This window comes from Myotis nattereri, assembly GCF_964212035.1.
Source record: "Myotis nattereri genome assembly, chromosome: 1".
In the NCBI taxonomy this organism is placed as follows: domain Eukaryota; kingdom Metazoa; phylum Chordata; class Mammalia; order Chiroptera; family Vespertilionidae; genus Myotis; species Myotis nattereri.
Window position 1 is genome coordinate 52,227,389 of NC_138075.1, and position 12,101 is coordinate 52,239,489.

At 37.4% G+C, this 12,101-nt stretch overlaps 1 protein-coding gene across 1 annotated transcript in view; it reads right to left on the minus strand.

Moving 5' to 3' along the window:
• The window catches only part of RNF111 (ring finger protein 111), a 101,879-nt gene that overhangs the window by 21,043 nt on the left and 68,735 nt on the right, over positions 1-12,101 (minus strand). The window contains exons 5-6 of the mRNA XM_081099073.1: positions 9,034-9,228; positions 989-1,308 (exon numbers count right to left, since the gene is read on the minus strand). Of these exons, the coding sequence (XP_080955199.1) occupies positions 989-1,308; positions 9,034-9,228 (515 nt within the window). The remainder of the gene's footprint in view (positions 1-988; positions 1,309-9,033; positions 9,229-12,101) is intronic.

Here is a 12,101-nt window from a genome sequence, read left to right on the forward strand (position 1 = left end):
TTTTTTGCTTAAACCCCTCATCTTTTTCTTTAACTTTTTCCCCCAGTATTTTTTCTAAGATATAGGTCAGCTACCACTTTACTTTGAAATAACATGTTTTGTTTTCTAAAGTATATACCACCCAAGTTTATATCATAGTAAAAGTTAAAATAGCATATAAACTTGACTTCATTAACTACATATGACCACCAATACTAATGCAGTATTATTTGACGTTCTGAGTGTTCACTATGATCAACTAATTTACTGAATTAAAACTTTTTGCTGATATTTCAATTCCCTATAAACTAAAAATCTCATCTGCTCCTGAGAAACTATGTTACAGGTTTGCATCTGAGAAGGTTGTTTATCTCTAGAGATTCATAGAGATTATAGGGAGCTCCAAAATAGGAGGTAGAGGAGTAAAAACTGGGAGAATTTCTCAATTTCTCATTAAGTAAATTAATAATGCAGTTTCAACACTTTGTTTGAAATACAATCCCAAAGATCAGGTTTACCTGTATTTAACTAAAAAACCAAAACCATTCTAGAATAAAAAATAGTTTCATTTCTGATTTTCTACATCCCTGACCCCCTCTATTAACTGAAATAATTTAGAGCAGGGGTGGAGAACCTCTTTTCTGCCAAGGGCCCTTTGTATATTTATAACATCATTCGAGGGCCATACAGAATTAGGCTGCTATATTTGGTCAAACTCACCCCTTAATGCCTTGGCAGGGCCAGACCAAATTATGTCTTGGGCCTTGTATGGCCCATGGGCCAGACGTACCCCACCCCTGATTTGGACCATCAAAAAATCCTGGAGACTTAAGTAAAAGAAAAAATTACAGACCACTAAATTAGGCCACTTTTGCATGATCAATAGAATAATGACTTATTTAGCATATAAAATGTATTATTAGGTATGTTTTTTCCTCCTGAAAAAAACAACAACACCCAATATTTTAAAATTTTAGAAAAGAAAGAAAAAGTCATAAATTCCACATACCTGGTCATGGTAGCTGGTACCAGAACTACTATTTGCTCCACAAGGTGCTTGTACTTGTGGAGGTCTTTCCACAGGGCATGTAGGATCACTATAGGAGGGAGAAACTGGGACAGCTGGGTGGGGAGTATGATGGTGGTGGTGGTGATGTTGAAAATGGTGGCCATGCTGCTGAAAGCAACTTGTGTGTGGATGTCCTAATGCATGGTGATTCTGTGACGACCCTCCACATGGCGAGTGCTGGGGACAGCAGGAAGGTAACCTTGGCATTGCAGGAGGGCCATTTTCTGTTACAGCACTAGATGCAGCTCTCCTCAAGTCATCTTGTAACAGAAAAGAAATGCATAGAAAAATCAAATGATCAAATATCACTGTGTAATAAATAGGTTCTGTATATAAATAAGTAAATAAAGAATTAAATGTTTAGTAAGTTCTGTAAAAAAGGATATGATAGTGCCACAGTTTAACATACATATCATATAACTTCTAAAAGTAGTTATAACATACATATTAACATACAGCCTCTCCTCAAACTATGTATTATGTGGAAACTATATAAAACAGATAAATATGGAGATAAAATTTTTTACTTAGAATGTATAAATTAGAAGAGTGGAGAACCGAGTTGTGTCTTTTCCTCCCACATCATGCATATGACCCCGGAGGCATCTCCTCAGAACCCTTAGGATTCTGGAGTACCATTGTTCTAGCCTTATTTCTAGAGTAACTGATACCGGGAATATTCTCCTCCCATTTGGCTCACAGTACCTAGCTGATCTCTTCTGAGTCAATGTACCAATTAGGAATCTTCTGGTTACTAACAAATGGTATAAAAATACAACAAAAACTGGCTGAAACAAGTAAGGGAATTTATGGCTCACATAAATGAATTTGGGTGGTGGTGCTTTAGGCTCTGGTTGATAGGTTTGACTGCAGCAAACCTCCCTGTAATTCTCCTGGGTCTGCCCTCCCATTCATGTCCTACCCTGCCTTCATTGGTTCCCTTCTGGGGGAGGTCTATGATCTAATTCCTGTTCTGTAGTATCTGTGTAGTTTTCTTTCCAAGCTCCTAGTCTGGCCAATTTGGGCAAATTTCCTGAACCCTTTTGTAAAGGTTCTTAAGCTGGACACTAGAATTCAGGAGTCTGTAAACTTGGATAGAAAAAAATGACTACTTTTTACTAATCTCTTAATTGCCTACTGGATTAGTACTACCTTATTAGCATTAGATGAGAGGTTAAATATTACAAGTAATTTGTAACAAAAAACTATGCAAGTTGACAAGGTGTTTACTTTTAAAAACATAAATTATAGCACCTTAAATTAAAACATAAATTATAGCACTATATCACTTTCATTCATTTGGATTTCAAATTTCTTGAATAACCTGGACAGAGTTACAACCAGCAATCAGGAACTGATTATGATCAACAGCCTATCTTAGCTATGCTAAATCAAACATTAAGTACCTATTTTCTACATGCTGTAATATTTGTAGCAATAAACTCATTATTACAGGAGCAGTACTTCCTGCAACATTTTCAGGGTTTTATCTCAGCCCCCATGTCAAAATGTTGTGCAAGAGAATGTCATTTATTGTGTTACTTCAGGAAAAAAAAAAAAAAAGATTGAAAACCTCTGGGACACTAAATCCATTCAATGGATGGCCTAAATGACTTTTCTGGTACCTTACAATTCTGATACTTTAATTTTACAAATCCAATTATTTGAGGATTTTGTATAACTCAAGAGATGAGTTTGTAACAAGAGCAAATCTATGGATTACAAGAACTGTGACTGGAGTGACAGATATGAGACTTACCTTATTCAGAAAGAATGTACACCTTCTATGTCTTCAAATATTTCAAATACAAAACTCAGAGTGAAAGAAAAGGAAGTACAATGACTAGAATATATTCAAGACTGAGCGCATATTTAAGGGGTCAGATCATTAAAAGCATGGCCTCAAAAAGAAGGCTGGCCTTATAGTTCTACTTGTTAGGGTACAGTTTTGGCCTCCAATTAAATTGTCTATTTTCCTACAGTTCAAAACATCTTTGTTGCTCAAACAGGTTAGCAACTCAAAGAAACAATCAATGAATGCATAAGTAAATGGAACAACAAATAGATATTTCTCTCTCCCCCTTCCTCCTCCTTCTTCCTTCTCTCTAAAATCAAGAAATAAAAATTTAAAGGAGAGTTACTGACCAAAGAAAACTGCCATAAATTAGAAGTGAAATACAGAAATATCTGATCAAGTAAATAAAACATTTTTTATTAAAATTAGCCCAGAGTATCCACCAAAAATGAGACAATCACAAACCTGCACCAGGAAAATTAACTCTACAGACCAGTGACATCAAGCTGGTTAAAGTCCTTTCACTGTAATTCTAGGAGAATTACTGAGATGTACTCATGCATTTATTCATTCACTTGGCAAGTCTTACACAAAATAATGATATGGTAAAGGACTTACAAAAGGCACTGGAGCCTTGGCCGGTGCTCAGTGGTTAGAATCTCGGTCTGCGCACCAAAGGGTCACAGGTTCCATTACTGTTCAAGGGTGTGGATACCTGGGTTTCAGGTTTGCTCCCCACGTCTGGGAGTGTGCAGGAGACAACCAATTGATATGTCTCTCTCACATCCATGTTTCTCTCTCTCCCCCCTCCCTCCCTTCCACTCTCTTGCTGAAAAAGCAATGAAAAAAATCCTTGGGACCTAACTGGTTTGGCTCAGCAGATAGAGCATCGGCCTGCGGACTCAAGGTTCCCAGGTTCGATTCCGGTCAAGGGCATGTACCTTGGTTGCGGGAACATCCCCAGTAGGGAGTGTGCAGGAGGCAGCTGATCGATGTTTCTCTCTCATCAATGTTTCTAACTCTCTATCCCTTTCCCTTCCTCGCTGTAAAAAATCAATAAAATAGCCGAAACCGGTTTGGCTCAGTGGATAGAGCGTCGGCCTGCGGACTGAAGGGTCCCAGGTTTGATTCCGGCCAAGGGCATGTACCTGGGTTGCGGGCACATCCCCAGTGGGAGATGTGCAGGAGGCAGCTGATCGATGTTTCTCTCTCATCGATGTTTCTAACTCTCTATCTCTCTCCCTTCCTCTCTGTAAAAAATCAATAAAATATATTTAAAAAAAAAAATCAATAAAATATATATTTTTTTTAAAAATCCTTGGGTGAGAATTAACAAAAAAAGAAGGAAAGGACAGACCTGATCTTTGATCTTCAAGTAGCTCATCATCAAGCATAAAGTCAATTTAAGATATAAATCAATCGGTATTATAACTGAACCACTAAGTTGAATATAGGAGAGAGAAAATGGATTTGTTGTTCCACTTTTTATTTATGCATTCATTGGTTGCTTCTTGTATGTGCCTTAAATGAAGATAAAACCTGCAACTTTGGAGTATCAGGACGATGCTCTAAACAACTGAGCTACCTGGCCAGAGCTTTAACCTCCCTCCATTTATTTATTTTTTTTACTTTCCCCTGAAGGAATAAAAGTTTTAAGGAGAATGAGAGAATTTTGGAATAGCCATTGAGAGGAAGAAAAGGTAACTGATTAAGATACATCATACTATGGCAACTTTCTACCAAAAGCCTGAGATTAGACACCATACATCCAATCTGCTTGGTTCTATGCATTTTGTTAGCCCAATTTAAAAACCTGGATAGAGCAAAACTGGCTTAAGTTTTCCAAGGTTGGAACTATGCAATAAAATGCAAAGTTATAACAGGATAAGAGATCTACCAAAGGACTTGTGTGCATGCATATAAACATTACCAATGGACACAGATACTAGGGGGATGAGGACATGTTCTGGGGGCTGAGAGTGGCTGGGGAATGGTCAATGGGGGGAAAAGGAGACATACATAATACTTTAAACAGTACAGAATTTTTTTAAAAAAATGCAAAGTAAGGACAAGATGTGAAGAAAATAGGTGACTGATGTTCTATAGAGTCATAGAATAAAATGAAGCCGTAAGAACTGAGTGCCCCTAATGTATCCTGAATATCTGTATATGCGTCTATCAGGTTTATACAGAGGAACAATCTGGCCTGGAACAAGGTCCTCCTAGTCCAGAGAAATACAACACAAAGTCTATCCATCAATATTGTTACAGTGATACCATAAGAAGGCCGTTCAGGTTGTAATGCTGCTACTTAGGAGATTAAATGTGAATCCTGGGTGACCAAGGGTCTTGAATGAATGAATAAATAAATGAAAGATTTGAGACTATCTTGAAATAAAGTTGGGACTCTGTCACATAAAATCCAGATAAGAATAAGGGTACATAAAGCTATCAGGAAAGAGGAGTAAATCAATAGAGTTCAAATCTTTGCCTCAATTATTAACCTTGAAAATATTTAACATTCCAGATTTCTTCATTTCTGATGGGAAGAATAATAACATCAAGAAGTTTTTAAGAATTAAATGATAATATGATAGATAATAACTAAATGACAGAAGAAAAAACTAGCGATAACAATGCTAATTAAAATATCCAATAAATAAAATAAAATATCCTACTAAAAGCCTAATATGCAAATTGTTCAACAGTAGTTCAACCACTCGCTATGCCGTGCACTACCAGGGGTGGCGCAGAACATGGCGCTGGCAGCAGGTGGCAGTGCAGGTGCTGTGGGCCACAATGAGAATGCAACCTTGGTGGGATGCTGGAGCAGGTGAGCGGGCAGTGCCAGGACATGGCGGGTGCAAGCGGGGGCCCAATCACCCCACCGATTGCCCCACAGATGGAGATGGGGGGCGGGGGGGAGTGGAGGAGGGCAGGGCCACCATTCAGCTCCCAGGCACTGAGGAAGCTGGGTGGGGGGGGGGGGGGGGCCTGGCCCCAATCAATCCCCCTGCAGGCAGGATGGTGGAGTAGGTGGGGGGGTGGTGCCAGGCCATAGCAGGGTGCCAGGCAGGGCTGCGGGGCTGCAAGGCTGGGGGTTCAAGTTGGGACCCAATCCCCACAGACCACCCCAAGAGACCCCACCCATGCATGAATTTGTGCACTGGACCTCTAGTAAGAAATAATCTGAGATAAGAGATAAAACTATAGACTCTTAAAACACAGAGTAAATCCTATGACCTTGGATTAGGCAATGGTTTCTTAGACATGACACCAAAAAAACGAACAAATAAAACTAAGAAAAAAGACATCATCAAACTTTAAAAAATTCCCATCCACTTTCAATTCTTTTGAGTATATACCCGAGTGGAATCATGGGTAATATGATAGCTCTAAATTTAACATTTTTTAAAAATAACTTTTTATTTATCAATTAGTTATTGTACAATATTATATTAGTTTCAAACATACAACCCATTGATTAGACATTTATATAACTTACAAAGTAATATCCCAAATAAATCTAGTACCCATCTGACCCCATACATAGTTACGACAATATTACTGACTATATTCCCTATGCTATCCTTTACATCCCCATGACTATTCTGTAACTACTAATTAGTAGTTCTTAATCCTTTCATCTCTTTCATCATCCCCCAAGCCTTTGCCATCTGGCAACTGTCAAAATGTTCTGTATCTATGAGTCTGTTTCTGTTCTGCGTGTTCATTTATTTTATTTTTTAAATTCCACATATAAGTGAAATCACATGGAATTTGTCTTCCTAACTTATTTCACTCAGATATTGTGCCCATCCTAGGTCCATCCATATTGTTGCAGATAGCAAGATTTCATTCTTTTTACAGCTGAGTCATATTCCATTTTACACACATACACACACACACACACACACACACACACACACACACCTTCTTCTTTACCTATTCATCTATACATGAACACCACTTAGGTTGCTTCCGTATCTTGACTATTGTAACAAATGTTGCAATGAACATAAGGATGTACATGTCTTTGATTTAGTGTTTTGGGTTTCTTCAGAGAAATACCAAGAAGTGGAATTGCTGAGTCCTTTATCTCTTTTTATATAGCCTTTGTTTTAGAATATATTTTGTCTAGTATAAGTGTTACTACACTAGCTTTTTTTTATTTTAATGAAATATCTTTTTGCATCCCTTAGTCTGTGTGTGTGTCTTTCAATCTGAAGTGAATCTCCCATAGTCAGCATATGTAAGGGTCTTAATTTTGTTATCCATTCAGCCACCATGTCTTTTGGTTAGAGCATTTAATCCATTTGCATTTAAACTGCTGAGTCTTATGGGATCTCACTTGTAGGTAACAAACTGCTTTCCGCTTGCTGCTCTTAAAATTCTCTTTGAGTTTAATCTTTGCCATTTTAATTATATGTCTTGGTGTGGCCTCTTGGGGTTCATTGTTTGGAATTCTCTGTGCTTCTTGGACTTGTATGTCTATTTCCTTCACCAGTGGAAAAGTCATTGAAAAGGGCTTCAGTGAACCCAAAATTTGGGATGGACATTGTCTTGGGTGGGAGGGGATCTCAGGGAATCATCAATGTAGGGTGAATAGTGTGTCAGGTTGATAGACTCAGATATAGCATCCACTATCTGGTTTTGTGGGAGATAGAACTCAGCAAAGGAATGACGGAATAGGCCAGCACTTCTATCTGGGAGAAAGCTGCCCCTCCAATCCTTGCCCCAAAGCCAGACAATTCAGTTCCTCCCCATGTCCCTGGTGCCTTTTGAGCTGCTGCCCCAGTGCTGGAGGTTATAGCTAGTGAGTCTGAGGAAGGCCGTGTGCATGCCCTTTAAGAGGAACACCTCAGTCTCCAGCAACTCTCCCATCATACTGAGCCACTATCCCTGACGGTTTTCACAGCCAGAAGTTTGGGGACTTCTCTTCCCAAGACTGGAACCCTGGGCTGAGAGGCCTGGGTTGGGGCCCTTCACTCCTAAGAAGGGACCTCTACAGCCGACATATCCCTCCCAATTTTTAACCATCACATGTGAGTATGGGACTAACTCATTCCATGTCTCTGTCCTTCCTACCAGTCTCGATATGGCCTTCTCTTTATGTCCTTAGTTATAGGACTTCTGTTCAGCTAGATTTCAGACATTTCTGAATGGTGGTTGTTCTGTAGTTTAGATGTCATTTTAATGTGGTTGTGGAAGGATACAAGTACATTTATCTACTCCATCATCTCGACTGGAAGCTATAGTGTTCTAACAATGGCTGTGCCATTTTACATTCCCACCAAATTATTCATAAGGGTTCTAATTTCTCCACATTCTACTCAACACTGGTTATTTTATGATTTACTGTTTTGTTTTGTTTTTAAGGATAGACATCCTATTGGGTGTAAAGTGGTAATTCACTGTGATTTTGATTTGTATTTCCCTACTAACTAATGATGTTTTCATGTAGTTCTTAGTCATTTGTATATCTTCTATGGAAAAAATATCTATACAAATCCTTCAACTATTTATTATTTATTTATTCTTGGCTTCAGAGAGAAAGGGAGAGATAGAAACATCAATGAGAAACATCATTGATGGCTGCCTCTTGCACACATTCTACTGGGGATCGAGCCCCCAACCCGGGCATGTGCCATTGACCAGAATCAAACCCAGGGCTCTTTAGTCCACAGGCTGATGCTCTCTATCCACTAAGCCAAAGAGGCTAGGGCTATCCTTCACCCCATTTTTAAACAGAGTTGTTTTCCTTTTTATTGGTGAGTTGTGTGAGTTCTTTATATATTCTGTATATTAGATCCTTACCAAATGTATGATTTTCAAGTTTTCTCCCATCTCTAAGTTGTCTTTCACTTTCTTGATGTCCTTTGATGTATAAAAATTTTCAATGTTGATAAGTTTAACTTACCTATTTTTTCTTTTGCTGCTCACAATTTTGGAGTCAGACATTTAATTCCCCCAATTTCTTTCAGTTGAGCTATAATACTTTGGCAACATATAGCACACAAACTCAAATATGAAATCATAGTCTAATTCTAACTGAGACTATTTAGCTCACATATGATGTTGACTCTAAGACTATGTTCTTGCTAATACAGCTAAAATCTGAAAATAATCTTTTAACAAATGTAATAAAAAAAGAGTCCCTCCTCCCCCCCCCCCCCCCATTTTTACATACCTCCTATAGAAGTACCAGTCATACTATTGCTTGTAAGAGTAGCTGAAGTCTCTGACACTGTGGAGGATTGGCTACTAGTGACAGCTGAAGCAGTATCAGAGGCCTGCTCAGAGGTAGATGGATTGGAATTGTTAGTGGAAGCGCTTGTGGTTTGTGATTCCATTCTTGCAGAAGTGGTTGGTACTACAGTAGGTTCTATAAAATATAAAATGTTTAGTCAACATTTCAATACAAATTAGGTAATGGGTTATATTTTAATCCAAGCTAACATTTTTATGATAAATGTTAAAGCAAACTTTAATAATATGAACTCTGTAGGAAGTACAATATATAGTAAAAAAAAGCTTTCATGAAGTTAAACTGTTAACATTAAAATGTCGTTACTAACGTATGATCACTGCATTTTTAAAAATCCAACAAATGCATATTCTAATAATTCAGATGATTAACAGGGTTTTTGAATAATGATTATATAAGTTTTCTGATCTATCATAAAAAAGAGGATAAAGAAAGTAAAAGTTTCTCTGCTATGTTCATATGTATTATTATAAGCTGTCAGAAGGTGTTACAAACAGCTCTTTCCCCTTTTAAGTATGGATTCCAGAATCAGATGCTTAGAAAGTAAGTCTGATTTCACTACTGACAGGACGATCCTGGATAAGTTACATAACCACTTTTCATTTTCTCACCTACAGAATTAGGAAAGTATTCTTCATAGAACTTTCTTCATAGAACTATTGCTAGGATGAACTGAGATCACACATATATAAAGCACTTTGTATGATGCATTACATATACCAATAATTTAATAAACATTATTTTGAATAATGTTTTACATAGTAATCACATAATTAACATTATCTATGATGTTTAATATATTTTAATCTCTTTTTACATGTACTTTGGTATGTCTTTCAAAACTTTTTTGTAAATATTCAGCAGTACTTTTTAATAAAAATTTAAAAATTTTGTAGTGGAATGTATAAAAAATTTCAAGCAGATTTTAACTTATGAATGATTTATATTTTAAACTGATTATAAAATAGTTGTTTAAAAATAGAGAATCTAATTGTTATAACTAAACAATAACAATCAACTCTTAAAAAGAGGGACTCTCTTAATGTGATGTAGAATGAGAGGACAACTATTTTATATAATGCAGTGTGAAATGCAGACTCCTGAAACACGAATAGTACCTGCCTGGTCTATGGAACATTGCACTCTGGTTCCTTAAACAAATGCATTTGCTTGCAGCTAAAAGGTGAAGGGAGGAACCTATGTTTATTTGCAAATGCTTTATAACAGTTTCTCAACCTTAGCAGTACTGATATTTTGGGCTGGACAATTCTTTGTTGGGTGTGGGAGTGGGGATTGAGGGTGCCTGTCCTGTACAGTATGTTTAGCAGCACTCTCCTCCCAACTGTGAGAACCAAAAACGGCTATAGATATTGACAAATGTCTCCAGGGACACAAAAGGACAGCCAGTTAAGAACCACTGGTCTAATTGATATAGTTAAGTTTTTGGTTTATTTTTAATGAGAGAAAGGTTTCCACTGAAAGAAACTAGTTGGGAGAAGAGGGCATCTACTGATCACTGAAATCCTATTAATGTAGTTGAAATAGTTTGGTTAGACTAATTCTAATGGGTTAAAAGGCTACTCTGTCACCTTTTCCTACTTACCAGATAATAGGTGTCACATAATAAACACACAGAAAGTTTTCAAACTAGCCATCCTATATTTAACTAACTCCAATTAACCTTTAATTAATCCCTATTATATTAACCACTGACTTATGGGTAATTTATAATGCTTCAAAATAAAAACCAAGGCACTGTTGAATGAATGCAGGCTATGGAAATAAATTATCTCTTCATAAACATCTTAATTCCAAAGTACTAGTACTCTAAACTAGGATCATCCAAACTGCAAACAGCCTATCTAAGAACTGATTGCCCAAGGCCTCTATTTCTATCTATTTAATGTATCTTTTCTCCAATTTATAGCTAACCCCCAAAGTTAACAAATTTATACATGGTTGACCACCTCCCTAAGAAAATTATGATTGACCACTTCCTTCTAAGATGAAACTAATAATTCCTGAAGATAATTCTCAACATATAGGAAAATTCATATATGTAGTCATATATGCAAACATGCTACCACTATCCCTAATCCCTGTTTACTAACTATAGCTTTCCTTCCTCAGAGCAGTTATAAGCCAAAACAAAACACTAAAACTAAGCAGCACAAGGTACATACTATATTACATTAAAGAATAACATACTTTTAAAAGTAAATGACAGCCCTAACTGGTCTGGCTCAGCAGATAGAGCATCGGCCTGCAGACTGAAGGGTCCCAGGTTCGATTCCAATCAAGGGCATATACCTTGGTTGCGGGCACATCCCCAGTAGGGAGTGTGCAGGAGGCAGCTGAATTGATGTTTCTCTCTCATTGATGCTTCTAACTCTCTATCCCTCCCCCTTCCTCTCTGTAAAAAATCAATAAAATATATTAAAAATAAAATAAAAATAAAAGTAAATGACATTACAAATAACCAGTATTTACCATTTGAATTGTTATAGGACTTTACTGTTGTCCGTAATTCAAAAGTGTCATTTCTGCCCTTGTCAGTCCAAAGTGGCTAGGCTGAATGTCATCCCATACAATGAAAGGTTGCAGGTTTGATTCCTAATCAGGGCACATACCTAGGTTGCAGGTTCACATTCCCAGTTGAGCGCATATAGGCAGCAGCCAATTGAAGCTTCTCAATCATATCTATGTTTCTCTTTCTCTCTCGCGCGCGCTCGCGCGCTCTCTCTCTCTCTCTCTCTCTCTCTCTCTCTCTCTCTCTCTCTCTCTCTGCCAACTGAAGCTTCTCAATAACATCTATGTCTCCCTCTCCCGTTTCCCCTCTCCCCTCTCCCGCCCCTCCCCACCTCCTGTCCTCAGGTAAAGTTTTAAAAGAAAAAATTTTAAGTGCCATTTCTATTTTTTATAGCAAAAGGTAAAGTATGACAATATTATAAATTAATATAATAGGTAAGTCTGAGAATATATTAAACTAT